Here is a 24,572-nt window from a genome sequence, read left to right on the forward strand (position 1 = left end):
AATGTTTCCAGCTATCATTTTTGTGTATTAGCATATTTTAATAACATCCAAATACTCTGTGATGCATTAACAAATGCAAATGATGGGATCAAATGTCAGGTTGTTTAAAGGATATGTGCAACAGGAAAGAGAGACTAATAGAAATAATGAGAGAGTGCATTTTGTACATTCCCTATGTTCCCCTTAAAGCATGACTCTGTGAGGCTGCAAGTCTAAAATCATGAGAGAAGCATAAGAGGTAACAGGGGGATCTTGTCTCATGTTTTTGGAGCTGCTATACCAATCACTCATCAAACAGTTTTGATAGCTTTAGGTAATTTCTGTTCAACACTTTGCCAGTAAACAAACAAAATATCTGCTGCAGAGACCAGCAAATGCAATTGCAGTGAGTAGATCTGTAGGAAGTGTCCACTGTAAGACTCTTAATAGTGCCTTGTGAAATGATTCAGAATTTTTTCCTTCTGAAACTGTTACAGCTGGAAGTCACAGAAAAGGAAAAAGTGGATAGATGAGGACAGCCTGCATCTGCTCCAACAGCAAATTTTTTCAGTATCATCCATGAATAGGCAATACATTAATAAACATATTGGTAAGCAATGACATGCTAATGAAGTAATCAGAATGGCACAGGAAAATTGAATTGCAAACTAAAAAGCACTATCAGAACACTTGGGAAAGTCAACCTTTCTAGTCTCTAAAGTGTTTAAGTATCAAGCCTCTAAGATATCAGAATATATAATTAAAAGAGATGATTGCCCTTAAAGTCATCCTAGTCTCAGGCCAGGAGAGTTTAAGATACCATGGAGAGAAATAAAACCCAACAAAGTGTAATTTTTCAAATGCAAAGGAGGAGCCCTCTGCATCCGCAAAATGGTGGTTGTTTTGAAAACTCCAGGTCTGTGCTTCTAAATACCTGTGTGCATTTGACTGCACATAGAAGATTTACAGCCAGAGAGATCTCTAATGTTTAATCTGAAAACAGGTCTGGTCTGGGAGACGGGAGACTGAGCAGACTTTTGCTGCTGGCTGCTTTTTGACAGTCATTTCAATATATATAGTGGGAAATATTCTGGTAAAACTGCATTCTCTTGGAATATATCATTTCATTGATTTATTTCAATCAATTCAACTTATTCATTTATTCACAGTGTTAGAAGGAAAAAGAAAATTATGTTGTGTTTAAGGAGGGAGAGAGGAGAAAGGGGACCAGTTTGAAGCAGATCAGGTGGTCATCCTGGGCAATTGACAAACAAAAGCAATTCCTCAGAGGCATGCCAGAACCTGTGATTAACTTCTGTGGGAGTAAACCATGCTCATGCCAACAAAACCCTGAGGTTGGGATGTTTAAGGGGTTATTTCTTTAAAGGATAATTCCACTAAGCAGAAAGTCCCCTCTGCACAAGTTGTCAGGCTGCACCATGGTCTGGTGTCACCATGTGACCTGAGGCTCTTGGAGGTGTTTTGCTTTTCCATCCTTATTGCCAGGTAGGCAAGTGGGCTTTCCTGAAGTGAGTAAACTATAAATTTAAAGCTGAAGTTCTTCTCTTAAATAAGCAGAATGTTTCCTTAGGCTGAGGAGTAGTTATAATTGTGTTTTTTCCACCTTTTATTCTCTTTAGTTAAATTGCCGTCAAGCAGTTTATGTCTCCTTGCATTTGAATTAGGTGAAATTGTGAGTACAATAAATTGAGTTTCTTTTCAAGAGCCAAGCTATGGGAGGAGAGCATTAAAGTGCCATGTGGAGTATTTTAAGAAGCATTTTAACTAGGCTGTAATCACATATCATTCCTCTATTCTTTTGCATGAAATAACTGCTCTAGATAGGCTGTACAACTCCCTTCCTGAATTACAATGGTAGGAGAGAATTGTTTACTATTCCCAGCTCTAAAGCTTTCCTGCTGCATAGGGGCTGATTGGTGTTTATGGCTGTTTGCAGAAGGGCTATTTAATCAAATAAAACAGACCCCATTCCCCACTGAAAGTAAGAGAGGGAGCGATACCAATCCCAGGGGCTGTATCAAGATGGGTGGAAAACACAATGCACTGTAATGAAAAACCCAGCAGATATCAGCTGTATTATAAAAGTCTGTAAGGGTTCTGGTCATAGCATCAATCAAAGGGTGGAAGATTGTGTTGTTTTATATCTCTGACCTCAGAGCAGGATTTCCTTGTAATGCAGCCATGGTTTAACTCCAGCTGGCATTGCAGCCCCACAGAGCCATTCTGTCATTTCCCCTCATTTCAGGATGAGGGAAGAGAATCAGCAGAGTAAAAGTGAGAAAATTCATGGCTTGAGATAAAGACAGTTTAATAAGTAAAGAGAAAGCCACAAAAGCCATCAAAGCAAAACATGGAGTCCGTTCCCCACTTCCCACAGGCAGGCAGGAGTTCAGCCATCCCCAGGAAAGCAGGGCCCACGTGTAACAGGCACTTGGGAAGGCCACCACCATCCCTCTGAATGTTCCCCCTTCTTGCCCTGGCTCCACATGCCCAGCATGATGTCCCATGGGGTGGGATGTCCTTGGGCCAGCTGTTCCAGCTGTGCCCCCTCCCAGTTCCTCATACACCCCCAGCCCCCTCACTGAAGGGGTGCTGGGAGGAGCAGGAAAGGCCTTGACACTGTGCAAGCTCTGTTCAGCTGTAATGAAAATATCCCTGTGCTATTGGCACTGTTTGCAGCACCAATCCAAAACACAGCTCATACTAGCTGCTATGAAGAAAATTAACCATCCCAGTCAAAACAAAGATAAATACTTTTCTATAAATTCTCACCCTGTAAGTAAACAAATCTAGGACATGGCCCCTTCCCTTTAGTGACTCTTGTCCCTGACTCACTCTAACACAAATTCCCAAGGAACCTCTAAATTTCTCTTCAGTCTTCCATTCAGTCCTGGGTGCAGTTCTTTAATACTCTGTTTTATAAGATATTGATGGCCAGGACATGTCTTGTGATTGATCTAAGATACCGCAACATAACTTGGTCCAAAAAAGGTCTTAATTTGTTACCTCTGGAAGACACTGAAAACAATACTTTGTGTCCTGCAGCATGGAGAAATGGCATGGCCTTGCTTTCTAAACTGCGTGTGGTCAGAAAAATGTGGCAAAGCCAAGTTTGAAAACCTTTACATTTTGTTTCACACCTGACAGGAGTTCCGAGCACAGTCGTGCTTTTAATGTGACATTGAAGTATGCACTTGAGAGCTGCTGGGCTGGGAACAATACCCTGTCACCTCATTCATGGGTTTTCAACTGAGAATTGGTACAATAGAGGGACACCAGTCTGCTCATCCCTCAAAGAGGGGAGGCTTACAGCCAGTGCATGCTCAAAAGCACAATTTGACATGAAAAATATTAGATGGCCATCCACAGCACTATCTAAAGGATCAAAAATTTGGCCTCAAGTGCTAACATTTTTCCCAAGTCGTGTCTTTACACTCAAGTTGTTGTATGAATCTCTTGGACTCCAAATGTCGTGTTTCACAGCATAGTCAGGAGGCAGCACACAACAGTGGAGGTGCACATCTGGCAGGTGTAAACAGCTAAAGCAGGAATGTTTCCTCACAAAAGGAAAATGTGAGCATTGGTTAATGAATGTTTGCAAAGTGCTTCCAGTCCTTCAGACTATGCTATTATTGAACTGAACATCTTTGATTATGCTATGGCTGTGCTGAAAGCTAAATGAAGGAGCTGGTTTTCTTTAAACAGTATCTTATTCTTGATTAGAATATGATCATTAAATCATTTCAGATCTAACAAAGTGAGCAGCTGATAGAACACAGCAAATACAGGGGAAAAATGTGAGATTTCAAAAAAGAATCGAACTAGGCAAACCCAGAAGTAATTCAAAAGAGCTCATACCAAAATTCTGGCTAATATTATGATATATAGCATATTTCTGTGAATTACAACAGTTGTAGAAAATATTCAGGATATTATTTTGTGTTTTGATACATGCCAATAGCAATCTTGAGTTAGAGAATTTTACTTCTGAAGACATCCTCTAATGTATGGTGTTGAGAGTCTCCCCACCTCTTTTAGACATCATAGTGATTTTGAAAAATTTAAATGAAGTTTAGAGGAGTGGAAATATCAGCCAAGCATGTTGCTAAAGATCACATAATTTTTTTTTGTATGTGATAGACTTTTCTATGCTTCTTGCTGAACCTCTCTCTTCCCAAACTAGTCTCCTGCTTTATAAGATCTCGAATTGCCCAATTTAGCCTTTAATCAGCTGGCTTCTCCATCTTCTCCCACCAAAGGTTTTCTCTGTCTTCCTACCATACCCTTTCTTGTTTCTTCAAAGTTAATTTCTCCCTACATCCAACATGAAAAATCTTTAGCTCAAATTTGGCATCCATTGGAAACAGTCATTGGTAGACCTCAGCCCAGTTTGTATTTCCATCCACCAATTGCAAACTGGCTTGGCTGCTGCAAACCTTGTGAACAGAGCTGCAAAGGGGAAATCTCATGAAAGCAAGAATTATTTAACATAACATTATATCACATCCAGATCCATTCCTGGCTGAAGGAAGATAAATTACAACCAAATAACAAAGAAGCATACAGAAGGTTTGTTTTGAATTTCTTTGTAGTACTAGTCCAAAGCCTGGTGGAGTTTCTTCAGTCCCCATAGAGTTTCCCATGGTGCACTTTAGGACTATACTGCATCAAATTGTATCAAATTGTATCCTTTCAGCACTTATATTGCCCACCTTCCCTTTATTTTAGTTTTTACTACTCCATAAATATTTTAAGCTAAGAGGAGATGACAAGTCTCATGTAAATTTTTTAACTGCAGTTTTGATCTCACCTTTATCACGTTATTCTCAACTGGTAGATTTCTTTTTTTTTTTATTATGCTGTTGTAATATTTTTACAGTCTGTGATTTATCTCATTCATTCAGCTCATGCATTGCTAGACCTAAACTCTAGTGTGTGCCCCATGCAGGGACAGAGTTAGCCCATTGATCTGACTATTAGTTCTTCACCAGCTGCCAAATGTAGATGCCTGTATTGGGCCTCAGATTCCCATTGTACTTGCATTATTCAGCTCTAAATAATTTGAAATATGACAAAAAGGAATAAACGCAACTCAAAAGAAATTTTAAAAGATATAAGAGAAAATATTATTGTCATTTTACCTTCTTCAGCTCTAATATAATATGTTCTTCAGAGATATGTCATCCATAAGATAAAGGGAATATATTTTTCTGGCATTTTATTTACTCTGCTTTGTTATATACATGTTGTGAGTTAAAGTTTTTCCTAAAATTTAATGATACTGTATTGGACTTGACATAGATGTAAGAATTGTATTTTACCTTTGTGTCTGATGATGTTTTTATAGAGCTGCACACAGAAAGGAGCTGTATCTGCCCCCAGAGCACTGCACAGCTGCAAGGCTGTTTGTACAGATGCAGGCATGCAGCTGCTTTCCCTGAAAACTTGGTCAGGCACTTAGCACCAGTGTGTCAGAAGCTGTGTTGCATCCTTTAGTATCCCTTAACAAGTGAAGAAAAAAATTGTGTCATCATTTTCCATTTAAAAATCCATGCTGAAGGAACAAGGAACATGACAATAATATAGAACTGGGCAAGTAAATTATTATTTCTCTGCTTTGGCAGTCAGTAAAGGCCTTTCTCCACCCTTGCCACTGTGCTGGCAGCTCATGTGTTCCTTTGCAATGCAGTACCTACAGAGAAAAACTAGTTCTTCACTGTATTTAGTATACATGTGTCCAACACACTCTCCTTCTCATGGGAGAGTCCTGTATGAGAAGTTGTTTTTAAGTTAGGTTGTGATGTAAATGTAACTAGCAAGCAACAGCTGTGTAGACATTCCTTCTTTAGACATAATCCAACTTGTTTGTCAGTGAAATAAATAAGACAAGACTGATGAGAATACATTTCCTAACAAGGTGGTGGCCTTTTTCAAGCCATCCCTTCACAGATACTGGGTGATAGCAGCACACTGGATGAAGCGTTAAAATATTGAGTCCATGGTTTTATTATGACGCTATTGCATGTGGTTTTTAATTTCCTTTCCCATAGTTTGGCGCTAACTAATAAAATTATTTCATTCACTCAGGTAAGATGTTTCCTGGTGTACATGATTGGTTGGGCACTTGGCTGTCCACACTGCGTGCACAAATTCCTGATTTGCAAGTGCATTGTTCAACTAAGAAAATCTCAGTTGATGTTCCTGATTCTAGCTGAAATGCTACTTCATTTTAAAATGGCAAATAAATTCTGATTACCTTGTATCTTCATTATGAAATTTTCTTCTCCTTCATAAGTACCTTAACTCTACTTTTCTCATCACTCATCTCAAAAATACCTTGGCTGCCTTTTTATTAATGTTGTAGGACTAGGACAAGTAGTTGATTTTAACCTGATTGTAACCTATTTGTATACCCAGTGACAGGGGGTATACAGATCAAATTCAAATTAAAAAAATAAGTAAGACTGGGTGACTCATTGCAATGTATGTATACCAAAGAACTATCCTGGTTTATGATAAAATGAGATTTCTCAGTATATTTTGTCCAACTTTGAATCTGACAGGCTTAGGCAACATAAAGAGAAGAGTTTTCATTATTTATTATACTTGCAGGAAGGCAAGAATGGAGCAGGAAACACAATTGCTTATTGCTTCTATTGATACATATTTAGATTTTTATAAGATGTCTAAAATCATGGCTCAAGTAAACCAAAGTGAATTATCATTAGGGATTTATTCACTGGAATATAATCATAATTGAAACTGAAACTGCAAGAAAGAAGGTATTTTATAAAATACTGTGTAGTTTCAAAAGCACTAAAATTGTCAACATGTCATCATAGGATATTATCATATTCAATTATAACCTCTTTTTTATGAAACTTTATTTTTTTTTTTTTGAAATGTTGATCCATTGCAGGGAAAGTAATTTGGATTGAAGTCCACTTTATTCCATTTTTTGGAATAAAATATTCTCCACTTTAGTGTTGTTTTTTTTACTGCTTTTGGTCCCAAAAGTTGTGATGTTTTTCCTTAATTCAAAATCTTGAAATTCCTTGTGCAGGAAGATAACTAATTTCTGTCCAGCTCAATCTATCAGTTTCACAAATTAAAAGTTCTGTGTTTAACATTACATCTCTGAATTTCAAGTGTTCCACACAGGAATTTCTATTGACTCCTATTCCAGGAGAAAGAAAGGATTAAAAATCGTTCATGAAAAATACTGGTTCTGAGCGACTCCTCAAGCTCAAGTGATTGTTTTTCAGTAATTTCTTTATTTTCAGATAATGTTTGGCAGCTGTTTCTCAGTGCTGTCATCTGTAACTGATTTCTGGCACCTGAGCTATGGTGTGGGCAGGTCAGGATGAATTGGAAGCAAATATAAGGGAAGTGTGTGAGTTGCACTGCATTTGTTATTTACAAAGGTGTGCCAAATGAATGTTACAGCCCTGGATAAGTGTACGTTCTTGTGGCCAGAGATGAACTGCTCTGTATGTTTGAAGGTAAAGGCTGTGAGTATTTCACTCTGTAAAGATGAAAAAGCCCAGCTATCTCTTGAAATTACAGGAGCAGTAAACAGTAAATCCCTGGATGGCTGCGGAGAATGTTTAGGAGCTGTTTCATTATTTTGGGTGCTGTCTGAACTTGAAACTCCTTCTGTGTACTGTTTACATCTTTATTTACCTTTGCACATGCAGAGCTTGGGTGCCTGCTCCTTTGTCTGGCCTTGCTCTGCCTGGCAGCCCTGGCTGTGCATTGTGACTGACTCCAGCAGCATTATTTGTATTCTCTGTTTTGTCTGAGGGGTTTGCCTCGCTAGTTTGTGACTGCAGGCAGGGCAGCAGGGACAGGAGCTAGCTTCAAAACTTACAGGGACTTTACGTGACAAGTTGTTCTGTTGTGTCATCTTCTCAGTTGTCTGCATGGTGACAGCTAGAAGGGCAACCTGAACTGAGTAAAAAATGTGACTGCACTGGGCTTCTTCCCCCTGCCACAGCCCTTGATGTCTTCCATGGGTCCTAAACTGCAAAACAGAGAGAAAACCTTCATAGCTCAAATCTGTAATGTTCTCCTTTCCTGTGGGTTCAAAATACCTTCTTGCAAGAATCAAAATGCATTCAGCAGTGGGGTCTCCAAGGACCTGACAAACCACTCACAAGGGAGGGTGTGCTGGCATTAAAAACCAGTCTGTGCTGCAGGCTGAACTTGCAGCCTTGCAAAAGAAATGCTTAGTGACCCTCTGGCAGCCTTTATTGGGCTCTCACAGAAAGGGAGCGCCAGGTGTTGCTGAAAGGTACAAACCTGAAGGGGTGGGGACAAATCTGTTTCCTTCTTTCCATCCTGCAGCACTTAGAGGGAAGATTCACTGCTAGAGAAGAGAAGTGGATTCATGGAGGTTTTCCAAAGGAATGGGAGGCTTTTGAGGCAGCCCAAGCCTGTTTGCAGGCAAAGTGTGTAGGAACATGATGCAAATCAGTTCCTACATGCTCCAGCCCAAGCTTGTGCAGGCGCCAGCAATCAGTGCTGTCTGTGTCCTGCAGCTTAGCAGAATGAGGGGAAACATGCAAAACTGCTTAGCAGAATGAGGGTAAAAGAAGGGCTGTGAAGCTTTTCTTTTGAAGCTTCAAGATTCTGTGTCTGGACCAAGCTGGCTCCTTCCATATCTGGGCAGGAGATACTTATCAAAAAGGGAAGACTAGAATGGTTCTAAAGAAGATAGTTAAATTCTTTTGTGTGAGTAGTGGGACATCTTGAATCCTATTACCAGTAGAAAAGTGGTCAGGGCTCGCATATGAGGAATGTAAAAAACTGAAAGATATGTCAGTTTCTTTAAAATAAGTTTCAAAAATGAAAGTATTTCATTTCAAATGAGCTTTTACTGTAGAATTTTTCAGTATCACTGGTAGTTTTGCAAAGATTTTTCTTGTGGTTAAAGTTCTTTTTCAACTGATGAATAGTTTTGATGAGTACTTTTTTGACTTTAAATGATTTTTCTCCCTTGCACTTGCTATTCAGTAAGCATGTCTTTGAAAAATGAATCTGCCCAAAAATTGCAGTTAGGATTCTATTCTAAAGAAGGGAAGCAAGAACCCTTCAGTGAGCATCATACTGGATTGATTTAATATAAAGAGGGATGCTGCTTTTCTGTATTCACCTCTATTTAACTTCTTCATGGTACTTTAATCCACAAATTATTTTTTTACCCCAATGAAGAGTATTGACCCATGTATGTTTCCTTAAAGGTTCTTTTATTGGGAATTAACTGCCACAAAAATATTAATTTATCAGAAGAGGGGAATCATTTCAGCAACATTTGGTTTAAATTTGCCCCATTATTAAGACTGCCATTTGGTTGCCACAGATCTCATTTTCTGAAGTGCTTTCATATAATTTTTGTATATGACCTTCACTACTGATACTCCTAAAATAGTATGCATTGCTGTCTGCAGCACTTAGTTGTCAAAAAACAGATGAAAAGCTGGCATAATAAAAAAATATATTGCTTCCTTACCTTTCAAAGGCCTGCTTTGCTGAGAGTTATTTTTTCTCTTGTGTCTCCTATCCAAAATCAATGTTTGCTGTAGCAAATCTGTGGTTTAGTTGCATGTCAGTGATCAGCATGATCTGCTGGTTTTTAGAGCTTTGCTGTGGTTACCTGAGGAAGCTGCTGCCTCTGTTCTCCCACCACCCTCAAAAATGTGCTTTACGTTGGCCTCCACTGTTTTGCTCCACTTGTTATTTTCTGTCTTGTTAACTTACATGATACCTTTAATTGCAATGACAAAATGGGAAGATGCTGAGCACTGGGAAAGCTCTGACACTGTGGTGCTCCCTCATTACATAGCTCTCATACCTGAGTAATTCCTATTCTGGATCAATTAAAAGATCTGCCCAGTGGAACAAGTGAACATGTAATCAGGAGGTTTTTCTCAAGAAATTGATGGCAGGTTGTATATGAGGAATTAATGCTCTTCCTGATTAAGTTTTATGTCTAACAAATAGACATGCCATTCAAGCTGATACGGCACTGTAGTGAAAGATAAACTTCATACTGAAGAGAAGTTGAGGCTCGGATTTCTAACCTCTTCTTTCTTCCCCTAAGCTTCTAGGTGTTTCATTTTCCTGCTGCTGTTTGCACCTGGGCTCAATGATGCTCTGAGAAACTATTCCACACTTCTCTGAATAAGTACAAAGAATGAATTTCAATGTTTTACAAATAGAGGCCCTTGAATTTAAATAACTTTCTATAGAATCTACAAAATTACATATTAAAGGTGGTGGTGGTAGTAGTAGTAGCAGTAGTAGTAGCTGGTTGCCTTGTTGACTGAATAGAGTTTTCTATGGATACATATATATATGAATTTTTATTCTGTGCTGTAATGCTACTGTGGGAGTTGAGCTCCTGTCTTGAAGTGCAGAGAGCTGTCAGTCAGATTCCCTGACTGCATGACTGCATTTCACTCTTAAGCCATGCAGATCAGCCATGCATGCTGTGCTGCAAGAGTGTGAGGCAAGAAGTGCTGAAATTGTACTTTGGATGTATGGAAAGATTTACTTTTGTAAATCAGTGGGGTCTATTCAACAAAGCTGAAATGTAAGGTTTTATGTTACTGGGATCCAGATAGAAGTCAGCTAGATTTGTGCTCTTTGTGAACAAAACCAAGACTTGAAACCTCGGTCCCCTGAGGAAAACAAAGTAGCAAATAAGAATTTCTCTCAAGGCAGATCTGACTTCTGCTGCAGCCTGATAAACAGCAACTTCATTGGTCTCTTGCAAGAGGATTATGGAAAGTGTTTCCGCCTTCTGCTGAAAAAACACCCTCTCTTGTGAATGCAATCAAGCTGTTTGCCAACACCTGACAATGTGAAAATCTAGATTTAGGCTTCTGCCTCAGAATTCATCCTTTCCTTTCCCCACTTCGGAGTACAATATCCACATTACCTACACCAGCTCTCGCTCATCTACTTGCAAGTGTTCATTCAATCTTCTCTCCTCTCCTTCATTCCTTGTGTAACAGCAGCCTTGCAAAGCTGTTTAGTAGAGAGGAGCGCAGCCCTCTGCAGGCTGTAGCTGCTGCACGCTCGCTGAACATGGCAAGAGTGTATCAAAAATGTGATTTTTGTATTTATATATGCCAAAGTCTCAGCTCCGCACTGATGGGCACAGGTCTAGCTAGCAGCACTAGATGGTGCTTTTTCATCTCTGTAGTCACTGCAGTGAAATGGCCCATTCTGGAGAATAGGACCCTCAAATTCCTGTAGGGAGCAGGTAATTAATCAGTGTCCTTGACTGGGTTTAGGTCAGAGCTGGAGCTGCTTCTGCTATGCTGCAGAGGAGGCCGCTTCTGTTTTTGGCTAAAATACAGCAAATACTGCAGCTGGCAACTTCCTAGGCAGGGAAAGGTGTTCAGCAGTTGGCACCTGACTGTTGATGGAAAAGAGTAGAAACAGCACCACCACTGTGTCTCAGGAGTGTAGGCGCAGGGTGCTCAGAAAATGGGCTTCAGCAGCACTATCCAATAACTTTCAGATTTTCTTCTAAAAAATTAATATCATTTTAATCAGTTTAAACTGAATATTCCCTGGCCTTAGGAGTTCATTGTTTTTATAGCAGTTAACACATTTTATGTACAATGAAATATTTAAAAGAGGTCTGCAGGAAAAATAACAGCCATTTCTTTTTAACCTGCAATCTATTGTGGTTTTTTTTCTTTTTTTTTTTGTTCATGAGGATCCTTTGTATTTCTTTTATAGAGGAATTCGAAATACAGAAAAGATATTATCCAAGAATACAAGTATGATAAATTACAGCAATTGGTTGCTGTTTACTTACAATTTTTTTTTTTTTAAATTTAGCATTTGCTAGACCTAGAAATGTGCTTTTAGACTGCCAGAGTTGTACACAAATACATTATTCAACTTACTGTGCATGAGTGGGTTAGCTGTAACAAGAAACACTATCCATATCCCTCTTCCCTCTTGGCATAAAATATGTGCATATGCAACAGTGTAATGGCTTTAAATGTTTTCCTCTTGTAAGTCAATGGGCTTTTGGTGGAATCATCCAGGATAAATTTTAGCTAATCTCTACAGACAGGGCTTCAGCAAAGAAAAAAAATTTTTTTTAAGTGTTCAGTGATAGAAACTAGAAATATAACAGCCCTATAGAAGTAGTTTTAACATGTATGTGCTCATGACTCCTGTTCTGTGAAACAAGCCTTTTTACAGTAACTCCTCCTGAATTGCTCACAGGACCATGAAGTCAATTCAAGCATTTCTGTGTGGTACCACAGCTCCCAGTTTCACTTAATGACCACTGCAGTGCATGAGTTCAAAATGCCCTGATGAACAACTCACAGTTTCAATTTTGCCTGGTTTTGTTGGTGGGTTTTTTTTATCCTATGACAATATATATCAGATACTCAAAGTGTTTTTAGCCTCTGCCATAGTGACAGGCAGGAAGGCACAGGGAAGGACAGTGAAGTGTCATTTCTCCATGCCCCAGTGGACTGAAGAGCTGGGGGTGCTGCAGAATGATAATGTGCTGCCCTCCCACAAACTCCTCCCTGGCCATCCAGGGCTGCATGGCCCTGCATGTGTGAGCAGCATCCAGATCTGCCACCATCCTGAAATGTTCTTCTCTCTACACAAAAGGCAAAAAAAATGGTGAGGAAATGTAGAATCAGGGATGCAGTTCTTATGAGAGTAGTGAGTTACATGCGTCACAAGGATCCTTTTTTGTTTTGTTTTTCTTTTTCCAAGGAGATTCTGCTTTCATTTAGCTCCCATAATTGGCTGAAAGTAAGTTCCTTAACTTTTTCTTGCAGTACGGAGCTGGAATTTTTGCTGTTGATTTTGAGGCCCATAGTAGAAGTCTTCTGCATAGCTATTGAAGAGCTGCAAAATATGTGCTTCCCATGGTAGGAGGGAAAGAGGGATAAAAGTTTTTAATTGACATTTTATCCTGAAATTCTCTTGTCCTTTTACAGAGAGCATCATCTCCTCTTTCCATAAAGTAGGTGAAACATCAGCAGTGTTCCAGGTATGCTATAGTCTGGCAAAATTTTATTCTTAGTTTTTTAAGCTAAAACCAGTCTTGAGCTGTGTGAAAGATCCCTGGGCAATGAGTTTAGACTGATTCTCAAAGGAAGAGTATGCTAAAAAGGAAATCCTATAGCTCCACAGCTGGCAGATAACTGATTCTCTCTTAGTGAAACAGGTGTTTCTCCCATGCATAAAAATTAAGAATTGGAGACAGTTCAAAAGTAGTGTCGCTGCTACTGGGAGGGCTGAACTGATAGATTTGCAAGCAGAGATTAAAGAAAGCTACATCCAGCTCAGCTGAGTAACAGAAAGATCCATCAATAATTGAAAGATGTCAGCCTCAAAGTGTGAGTGAGTATTTAGAACTGCAGAGCAAAAATACCTAGGAATGACATAGGAAAGTTATGTATTGAAAAACAAAAGGTAGTAAGAACAAATACACTGAATAGCAATGAAATATGTTAGATCAAGAAGTAGTTCTCTAAAGAGAGGGATTGCAAGCATGACAATTATAACTTAGGTTTGCTCCATGGTTTTGAATTCCTGAGATTTGTAAGTGAATAGGGCAAAAATGCTAAAAAGAATGTGTTTTAATGTATGGAGCAATCATGTGTTGAAGGTAGGTGATGGGAATGATCCCTTCTGGCTCTTCAATCTCTTTTTGTGCCCCATGCACTTTAACTGAGGCTCATTGTGATGTTATCTATGAAAAGTAATAACTTCGTGGGAACTTGAACTGTGATATTATGAGCTCTGTTCTGAGGATCTTATATATACCACTTCATCACAGATATTATTGACAGTAAGTACTTTCACCACTTTTATATATTCTCTTTGTGAGTTGTTTTATAGCAAGGCAGCTAAATCAAGAGAATTTTTCCTGACCAGCTGAGCTGCTGATAGGTCTCCTTACAAGCACTTAGGTGAATTCAATGCACTAGGATGATAAAAAGGCAGGTTAGAACAAAAGTGGATGTCAAAACATAACCCTCTGCTCCTTCCATCACCTCTAAGGTTATGTCTCACATGTAAAATTACTTGGGTTTTGAACCCCACTTTCCCTTAATTCTTTTGTTCAGAAAGTCCATTTGATCCTTTTCAGGATTAATTTGCCCACTTCTGATTCTCTGCTTTTGTCTCTTATTTCCCTCCCTTGTTCTCTGCACATCATGATCCTTTTTCAGGCTGAGTCATTATCCTGTTAAATTCTCCTAGGAAGGGCTTTTTTCTCAGTCATGCTATTTCTTACTCAAGTGGTGCCTGCAGGAAGATCAGAACAACCCATGCTAGGAAGAGCTCTGTGAGTGGCACTACCTATAGGACAAGCATACAAGTTGTATTGTTTGTTAACTGCAAATTCACTTCTATCCCTTATTCCCTGCCTGTTTAGATAAACCTAAACCTCCACTGGGAGGAGAGAAAAAACATTCTTGACAATTTCCAGAGCCTGAAGATTAAAACTGGCCCGGTCCTGCATTTATTTGTGTGTGTGTTTGTGCACTTTGAAAAGAATTTTCTTTATCCTGCAAGTCCTGTGGAGTCCACAGATAATATGGCTCCCTTTCTGCTCCAAAATCTGCACAAATCCTCCCCCTGCCATGCCTACAGATGGAAATAGGAAATATTCCCTTGCCAGGCCTGCAGTAAAAAGGAATGTGTCCCAAATGCAATCATTCCTTGTGCACTACATCTTGTGAGCAAGCAGACGGTGTGGCTTGCTTCAGTAACTTTTATATGTAAACAGTCTTTAAAAACATAATCTACATTGTCAAAGCCTAATCTAAATGATGTACTGACATTGCTTACTTTGATATGCTGACTTGGTTTTGAATTCTCTCTGGATTGCCTGGCCCCACATGGCCTTTTTGTGTTTTGTTTACTTTTCACTTAGCTGTCACGTATTTATTCCCATTAGATGTACAAAGTCAATGGATTCAGCCTAGCTTTACAGCTTAGTTGCCTAATACAGCACAGAGAAAAAGCTAAATGAAGCCAAGCAGAGGGGCAGGAAAAAAAGCAGAGGGATTCTTCAAGTCTGACACAGACACCAAGGAAAAGAGGAAACCAGCAAAATATCTGGGTCTGGTAGAGCACCTGTAGATTACTGTTTTTCAGAAAAAAAACATTGTATGTCTGGAAAACAGAAATTAATTTATTTGTATAGACTGAGTTTCTGGTTTAAAGGCTTGCTTCTGAATAAATGCCTAATTTTTGTATACATCACATAAATTTATTTTTTTTTTTTACATCTGGATTTGTTTCAAATGTGAATGGATGGGGAAATGTTATTTTAAAAGCTTTTTCAGTCTAACGAGGTGGTTGGATTTATTTTAGTCAAACAGTTAAAATGGCTTACATGAGCTTGTTCTATGAAAATCTTTGAAGATATGTGAAAATGCCTCATGCTGAGAAGCGTAATCCCAAAAAACCTACTTGGTGTGATCTTACCCACAGAACCCATAAGGCAAATGGGTGTTTGTGAAGTCTGTCACAACTTAGTGCATGACTGAAATGTGGACCATCCTGAATGAGGTCTTCCCTCTGGATAGCCATGCTTCTCCCAGTGGGAATACCTACCCTCCCTCCAAATGGTTGTTTTTATGGCATTGACAGGGATTTCATGGGACATTTAGTGTTGGGGGAGGGACTGTGGTGTCTCCTTTGCTCTTGGAAAAGGGACAGTCCATATTTCCTCCATGGCACTGCATCGCTGATGGTGCGTTGTTCTCAGGTCGCATTCTCTAGTTTCCGCCAAGGCGCTCCAGCCCAAGCCCTTTGTGGCAGCAGTTGGGCACCCAAACTTCCCTTCCCTTGGAGACCAGACTGTGCTGAAGCTGCCCCATTTCCAGGTGCACCGAGCTCCTCCTGGCCACCCATAGCCTGAGCTTTCCCTGTGTTTGCCGCAGGTGAAGCACGGGAACTACGCCTTTGTGTGGGACGCGGCGGTGCTGGAGTACGTGGCCATCAACGACGCCGAGTGCTCCTTCTACACGGTCGGCAACACCGTGGCGGACAGGGGGTACGGCATCGCCCTGCAGCACGGCAGCCCCTACCGAGACGTCTTCTCACAAAGGTAAGCCTTTGGAGCTGCTAAGGGAAGCTTTCTCTCAGCTCTGGAGCCGCCTTCTAATTTAATTTTCGGCAAAGGAAAAACGTGTTGTTCTTGCGATCCATTTCATTTCTTGCCTACACATTCATTTTATCCGAGACATTGAATTATTCACTTTTCGAGAAACTGCTTTAAAAACACTTTGTGTTGCTCTTATTTGAATTGTTTCTTGTTTCTTTTGAAAAACATTAATGAGATAAACTCAACCTCATTAGCAGGAAAATGAGGAAAGAGTTGCTTCATTTGTTATAGAGTGTCAGCATAACTCAACTCTTCCTAGTACAGAAGCTGCTTCTTAAAGTGAATTTGGACACTGATGGGAAAACTAAAGGGGATGAACAAGAACATTTGATGTTTTGGTGGAAGGACCCCTATTAGCACCCAAAAGCATAGGTGCTTATCCCCATACTAATTGATCTCTTGGGCCACAAAAGTGCCATCTCTAGAGATGCTACTGGTACTGTGTTTCTACTGGGATCGGAAATACTGAATTAATTGTATGTATTGTGCCTTTGCACATGTATTTCTGCTTCACTCCAGCATTGATTCCTAAATCAGGATCTGTGTGAAATGCAAAAATACTACTGAACTTTTAAAAAGTATAATATCTGCAGTTTGGCACTCAGGGGAAGACATGAGCTAGTCTTCTGATCCTTTTTTCTATTCTGAGTCTGGTCTCTCAGCCTCGTTTCTGTTGGTTTGTGTTATGTGTATGAAGCAAAATTTTACAGTTGCTGCAATAGGATTTCTGTTATGTGGCTGCCAAGTAAACATACAAAACATGTTTAATTTGGACTGTTCCCTTTGCCTTTGTTCAAAGACTGTGGTGGGGGAGAAAGTAGCCAATCCAAGAAACTTGGATTATTTCAATCCATTCCACTTTGGGGGTGACATTGCTGAATTTTGTGCTAACATAGCAGCAACATAAAGAATTTCACAGGATCAACAAAAAATTTAATTTTAATGAAACATGTATATGCTTTGTATATTACGAAGAGTATTTAAGGCAAATATTTACCAAATACTGTCGTATTCCGGCTCTCAAGGCTGGCTGTGCTTGAAATCTCTGGCACTCTACTGTTAGGGATCTCTATGCAAAAAAGGGAGTAGGATTCCCTCCTCTAATCCTCCAAATAAATTCTTCCACTTTATTAGAGCTCTCAGGTGCTTGTCAAGGTGTTGTGTCATCCTCTCCACATCCTTATCCATGTAAGTTTGAGTACAAAACTTGGAAGACATTAGGGGATTTCAATGTCTGTCTCTTTATTGCCAAACACAATGCAACCGCCAAGCGATGTGGTGCGGCTCACACCCACATTTTTCCTGCCCACCAATGCTGCTCTGCAAGCCGAGGTGGATGCATCCCACGTGCCCTCAGAGACTGCTTGTGACAGGGTTTGTGTACTGGGTATAGCTCTTGGCACAGGGGGAAGTGGTTATGGCTGATTCTGGTCAGAGAGTTTCTCCTTGGTCACGGTATTGGGCACATGGAGAGGCTGGGTTACAACTTCTTCTGATGCACTGCCTTCAGCCACTCCTGGATCATTGCTCTGTGCAGGCCTGACATTTCCAAGTACAATTTTATTTCATAAGACAATTTTGGCTTTTCAGTGTGTTATTATATCTTGGAGCTATAGGGAAGCAGAAGGAAGCATAAAAATTTGCACATATATAGGTATTTTTATCTGAGGATCTTTGAAGCAATACTTAAATATTAGCATCTCTCAGGAAAGCAAATGCTATTTCCACTTAATGCTTAGGGAATCCATAGCATCAGGAGGCTTAAATGAAATCCCAAGGTCATATGTTGTCCCCTGGTGGAATCAGGGATCATAGGCACTCATTTTTGATTTCCTGCTCAAGTTGTCAGAGTTCAGGTAGATGAAGAATGGGATTATTTGTCAGATATTGGGCCACAGGAGGATCTGGGTGGATATGCAGAACTTAGCACTGGTGAGAAAATAACTCATTGCATTAGGAGGAATAATGGCTGAACAGAGAAATTGGAATTTGCTTGGAGTGGTACAACCTCCTGCAGAATTTAGAGAGCCTGAGATATATATTCTGAAAATGTGTGTGCTGCTGTGCTTATATTCTTCTTTCTGTATTATGAGAGCATTTTATATAGCATTTCTAATTATGTCCATAAATATACATTTACATTTTAAACCAGTGAAAGACCATATAAGAACAAATATGTGAAAGAGAAATCATGCTTACAAGGTAGCTTACAAGGTTTTGTTCTTAATACCCTTCTGTACTGTTCCTTGAGTTTATATCCATGTGGTTTTCATACATCATCCTTACATTTCTTCCTAATGAAAAGGCTCAACAACCTTCAGCAGCTGCAGCCTGCATACTAAATAGAGAGAGAGGAATAGATTCATTGTATAGGATTAGCAAATGTTCGCACGAATATTTCACAGTTTTAATGCTGCAGGGAACTGGTTTAAAATATATTAGCACTTCTTGATCTTTCCCAAAATAAATATATTCATGTGAAAATACAGGCCTTCTCTTTTAAGAAATTTCGTATAAAGCCATAAGCTGCACAGTGTTAAATCCCTAGGGTGCAGCTGTGAAAGGTCTGGCAAGCTTACAGGAGAATTTGCTCTCTGTGCAGGAAGCACAGGCACGCATTTAGAACTTTTCAGTACCTTTTCCAAACATACAGGTGATTCCCAGAGAAACAGGAAAAGAGACAGAGAGGTGTAAACACTCACCTCTTCTCTCTAAAGCTACACAGTGTGATCTGCAGTCAAGGTAATGCTGTGGTAAAGTTTACCAACAGGAAGCAGTGTCAAAAAAGGGTCTTTGAGGGTCAGAGAGGCAAAAAAATCCCTTCTATGCCAAAACAAAGATGTGAGCAGCAGTGAGTGGCCTGACTGCAGTATGAGATTGGCTTTTTGCTGCACAGGGGTGGCAAGGCAGCCACACAGCATCTGGGACCAGGCCCTGCCTCATGCTTTCTCTGAGAGCAGATGCTTTGGGTCCATTTGACAATAGATATGTGGCTGTAACACAAAGAATATAGAGAATAAGCTGGGTAATATTGGAAAGATGGAGCTGTCGTAGCCATCCCCATGACTTCATTCATGTTGCAGATGTTAACAAGCACAGCTGGCCATGGCACCAGGCAGCCAGGTGATGTGCTCAGGTTGTTCTCTTTCCTTTGCCACTAAGATTTAACCTTCTGAGCACCAGCAGCCTCCAGGCAGCATGTCAGTTTTCCCTCTCTATATATTTTTCTTTCAAGGTAATGACAGGGGCTGTAATAATAGGAACTGCCAAATTTCCTGGGAGAGCTTGAAAAGGATGTGTCTTTTGGCTCATGAGGAGCTGTGTGGTGACACTAAATTTGACACCTGTTAAGAATTCTTTTCAGCCTTAAACTTTAAAACTTCCACTGCACCCCTAGGAGGTATAAATATAATTGCAGGCACTTTTCAGAGTATTCCACAGGATATCTGTGCTTCCTGCAGTGCTGCAGCAATGGCTCAGGTGCTGTGCGGGTGGCTGGCTTTTGGTGGGGGTCAAGGAGGGCTGGCAGCAAAGTGTTGGAATCCTGTTCATGTTCCGACTTTCTCTGCTGTTTCATTCTCTTCTCCTGCACTGCAGTCCCAGCTGTGCAGCACACTAGAGGCAAAGCGACAGGGGGCACTAATTCTGTGCCCAGCAGAGGCCAACAGCCAGCTTGTCACTTAAATGCAACCTGTCAGCACCCAAAACCACTGAAAAATAGTTGCTCTGCGCTCCTCTTATCCCAAAAAGCATCCATGTGTTCTGCCCCTCTAGGTCAAAGGAATAAAAAGGAAAAGGCAAGCTTGCCTTTACAGCCCACAGTGTGGGATTCTGTCTTGTTCACCAGCTGTGTTCCCACAGCTGCCACAGCCAGCACAAGCTCAGGGACACCTGAAGCTGTCTGCGTGCCAAGAGGAGCAGCAGCACTTCCATAATTCCTGGTGGTTCTCTGTGGGAAGGGGGCATGTGAGGGCAAAATGTATGGAAAGTACAGCTACCATATAGCAGAAACCCCAGTCTGAATTTGACATTATTCACAAAAAGTCACAGAGAATTTGTGGTGTTTCTAGAGAAGTCAGTCACATCCTTTTGTCCTGAGGGGGGAAAAGAAATGGAGACTTATAATGATTTCCTCATGGCAAGCCCAAAGACACCTCCCTAGCAGCAAGTGGTGTGCTTTCAGATGTCCAAAACTTGGGAGGGAAAGAAGGGAGCCATCATATGGCATTTCAGACTGCCCCCTAGCAAATCATTAGCCAGCTGCTTTAAATAAATGGTATGGGTATTCTCCTGTCCTTTTTACATCTTATCAGCAAAATCCTGAGTCTTAGAAAGTTCCTGCCCTGAGCCATAAATAAGTGTTCTTCCTGTCTCCTCACCATTAATTCCCTCTCCCTAAATTTTCATTCTGTGCCTTGGAGGTCACTTATGTCCAAAGACTCCAGTGCAAGGAAAATTACTTTATTCCTAACTACCTTGATTTTTCTCTGCCCTTGGGACTATGTACCCCTTTCTTTGAGAAGACAGCCCTATTTATTTTTTTTTAATATTCTTTTAATGAAAGCCCAAGTGAGTGTTATTATTCTTATTCTCTGACTTGACTTTTACCAGTATGTGGGAAGGAAGAGTTTTGGATTAGACCCTAACCCTGCAGAGGACTAACAATAATGACATATTTGATTATTTCATTATTAAATGCAGGGATCATCTGCAGAATAGTGAACGCCTTAGTAAGAGATCAACTTTGCTTTGTCTCAGTAGTGTGCTAAGAATTGAAATCCTAGTCTGAGCTGTATGTATAACATTCTGAAACATATACTGCCAAACTAGTAAAGTCTACTTAAATCCACCCAAAGCACATTTTTTCTCATAACTTCAGAAAATTAAGAAACTCTGCAAGTTGGGAGAATTACTTGACTTCAGGCAAACTCCTGAATTTAAATAGAAAAGTTTAATTTTGAGAGTCTGCTCTTAAATCATGTCACAAGTTCATATGACTGAAATTACATTAGTGAGAGGAAAAAAAATCAAAATTGATTCCAGGTTTCTGAGCAATCTGACATGAGAGCCCACTCTTAATTTATTCAGATATAGTCATTGCTAATGAAAGCCTTAACTTCAGAGTAGCACGTAGTAACAAGGTAGTTTCTCAGATAACCAGGATACTAAATAAAAATTTAACCACACCCAAGGTGATATTTTTTGACTATCCAAAGTAGCCAGTCTGTTGTATTTTTTCTGACTTGTATGGGTAAAACTGAGAATTGCACCAGGCCCTAGGTCTCAAAACATGTCCATCTTCCTTTTTGCTGACCCAAGTCCTCCAAGACACACTGCATTTGCCCTTCATGCCAGGGAGCTCACCTCGAGGAAGGGCTGCTCAGGCAGCTCCTGCCCCCTGGGGCTGCAGCGTGCTCGCACTCTGCTCACCTCACTCTGGGCCACTGCACCCGGCCTGGAGCCTGCCACCTCAAATGGACTGTGAGAAAAGATATAGCTTCGTTCTGATTTTTCAAAATGGCATCCTTACTTCATGAGAAAGCCCTGACAGAAAGCTTTTGTCCTTCTGCTAGTCTCTCTTCTTTTTCCTACCAAGCCCACAAGTGGCTGACCCAGGTTTACAGTGCTCTGCAATCCTGTCCGAGCTCATGGCTCACAGCTCTGCCCAAGGGCCACATGAGCTGACACTGTCCCTTTGCATCCTCTTCCACCAACTGCCTAATCCCCAGCCTCTGAAGACTCCTGCACTGTCACCAGAAGGGTTTCCTGGCTTTATTACCCCTCTCCTCTGGTTTGCTCACCTTGGCTGTAGGACTGCAGAGAGGCTGTGGCTCCCACACATCATGTTGTGAGAAATGGCTTTATTGATTCCTGATGGTGCTTGCAGGTCTCACTGCAAATTCATGGCTAGGAGCTGAACAGGATGGAGACGCCTACAGAAACACAGGCTTTAGCAACTTCTTAATCTCCCATGATATTAACTGGTGATAGAGCTTAAAGGATTCTGCAGCAGATCTGGAGTTTATTACATATACATAGTGAAAAATTACTCCAAACTTATACAGGCAGTGAGCAGATTAGGGCTTTTTAAAGATACCATAACATTATTCGATGGGTAAGTTAAAGTATTCGATGGTAAGTTAAAGAATCATGAGGTAGCAGCACTGAGAAGAAGCATGAGAAAGAAAATCATAGGGAAAGGCATTAGATCTTCTTGCATTCTCACACAGCACAGAGCTATGAGGGAACAGAGAGCTGCCTGCCTTCTTCACCATGGAAAGGCACCTCTGCATCCAAGCAGTGCTGTGGTGAAGGAAAACTTTCCAATTTTTCTGCATGATGGGGAAAAAGGTACCAGGAAAAAGGCAGCTTTATTCTTTCTCTTTTTCCTAATCAATGCTCACTTTCAGAAAGGGCCCTACATTGTAAGTTTCCCAAAGGCAAGCCGGGTAAAGGCATGCTTTTGGATATTAATTGCCCATCATTACTACCCCAAAGAAAACAGTCTAATTGTGATGTGTTAAATTACCAGTAGAGAGCACTTTGCAAGCTCTTTCTCACTACTTGCTATCCAGTTCTCTACCCTGAGGCACCTCAGACTTGGCATGTAAAATGGCCAGGTATTACCCAGTGAGCTGTGCAGTACAGTCAGTGGAGACAGTGTTGCTCATCCAGCTGTATGGAAGCGACATTTATTGTAAGCTGAATTGTTCATGTGTTTTAAAGTTTTATGGAGTGAGTAAGTGCATGGCTGCAGAATTTGAAACTGCTTGGTTATAAATCTGTTGACAGTAAAGATAAAAGAAGTCTCAGTGAGTGGCTTCCCGCCAAGAACTTGCCTTTTATGAATTCCTGAAGCAAAGATTAGGTTTACCATCAGTGCACACTGTCCTGTAGTACAGGTTTTTTTTCTTTTCTGGCTGCCTTCTCTAATGTGTGCATCAGTCTGGAGAGGAATGGGTGTGAGTACTCACTCTGGCTCAGCTGAGCAGCACCATTGCCTTTAAAGTGGGGTGGAAAACAAGTGCAAAGCTTTCCCTGGAAATAGGAAGGGACCAGTCATGCAGCTGCCTTGATGACAGAAGCATAGTAATCCAAACAAGAGTTTAGCCCACATACCCCATACCTGCTCTTGGCCTCAGTTCTCAAAACTGGTCAACCTATTTCACTTAAAATAATCAAGACTAGCAAAAGAGCAAAAAGTAATAGATCTTTGCTAACCCATTTTGTTGCCTTAAAAAGAAATTAACCTTTAGCTGGACCATAAAGCTCATTTTCAGTTAGTCCTGTTTTCCAGATAAAAGGTCTGAAAATAAAGTTTGTTTTCAAAGCTGAAATGAGCTTGATGGAATGACAGCTGGAAGGATTTATCCATATCCATAATCCATTTGCTTCCACCATTGGAATTGCTGCAACAGAGGCTATCTCAGCCTGCAGAGATTTGCCCTGCTGTAAAACACCAATCTCCTATTTGTTACCCATCCTTGAATCATCAGTAAGCCAAGGTGCTAGCCTTGGTTGATGACTTCAGCCAAGTTCAGAGGTTGGCAAAGGGAAAAAGAGTATGGGGAAAGTCTCCAGAATGTAGAGCCAAGGAAGAGTGGTAGCAGGTTTCCTAGCAGAGCTGTCTTCCCTTGCTGAAATAGGAAGAAGAAAGCTCATTGCAGGAACAGAGGAAGTGACAGGAAAAACAGTGAGGAGCTGAGCCCTCCTCAGTGATTCTTAGAGGGACAAAAAAATGAAGTCTTCCTTATTGCTCAGTTCCTTATAGGAGGAGGTTAGCAAAGTGAGATATCTATAAAAACTATCCAGAGAAGGCTTCTGCTGTGTCTCAGAGCAATCCCATGGAGTAGGTTGGTCTAGGCTGCGCCCCAAGGAAATAATGAAGGAACTGGGAGAAGCCAGTTTGCCCAGCAGGGTCACCAGTGTGTCAGAGTGAGAGTGGATAGAGATGTTTGGATTAGTTTGAAGATGAAGATGGGGTGGGGAAGCCTTTGCTCTCTGACTCCTGTGTAGTCTTGAGGAAAAAATGTTCTGATGATGAGCTGTCACAAAATTGGAAGACCTCTGCCCAAACCCCAAGGAAGACTTGGTGGTGGCAGAGAGGCTTTGCAGGGTTAAAACAGATGAAAGCATTTGCTGACATGAACCAGCTGGATAATGCTGGAGGCTCTTGTTTGCACAGTGTGCAACAATGTGGTTTATGTTGTGTTTTAGTGCCAGTGGTGTTAGGTTAGCCCACAGTACAGCAAAGCTCTGATCCCAGACATCATGGTTTTGATGACTGTCCTAAAAACCAAATGCCTTTCCAGACCCAAGTTTTCCACTTAAACATGGTGTGCAAGCGGACAGAAATGACGATATGGCCAAGGAAAAACTGTGTTTGCCATTTTATTCA

General features: G+C 40.7%; 1 protein-coding gene across 6 annotated transcripts in view; it reads left to right on the forward strand.

The window, feature by feature from the left end:
• GRID2 (glutamate ionotropic receptor delta type subunit 2) overlaps nucleotides 1–24,572 on the forward strand; it is a 679,311-nt gene that overhangs the window by 597,244 nt on the left and 57,495 nt on the right. For all 6 annotated transcript variants that reach the window (XR_012580377.1, XR_012580376.1, XM_005484610.4 and 3 more), the window contains exon 14: nucleotides 15,951–16,117. Coding sequence is in view for 4 of the 6 variants with exons in the window: in XM_005484610.4 (XP_005484667.1) it covers nucleotides 15,951–16,117 (167 nt within the window). In the remaining 2 variants the exon portion in view is untranslated. The remainder of the gene's footprint in view (nucleotides 1–15,950; nucleotides 16,118–24,572) is intronic.

This window comes from Zonotrichia albicollis, chromosome 5 (assembly GCF_047830755.1).
Source record: "Zonotrichia albicollis isolate bZonAlb1 chromosome 5, bZonAlb1.hap1, whole genome shotgun sequence".
Taxonomy (NCBI): Eukaryota; Metazoa; Chordata; class Aves; order Passeriformes; family Passerellidae; genus Zonotrichia; species Zonotrichia albicollis.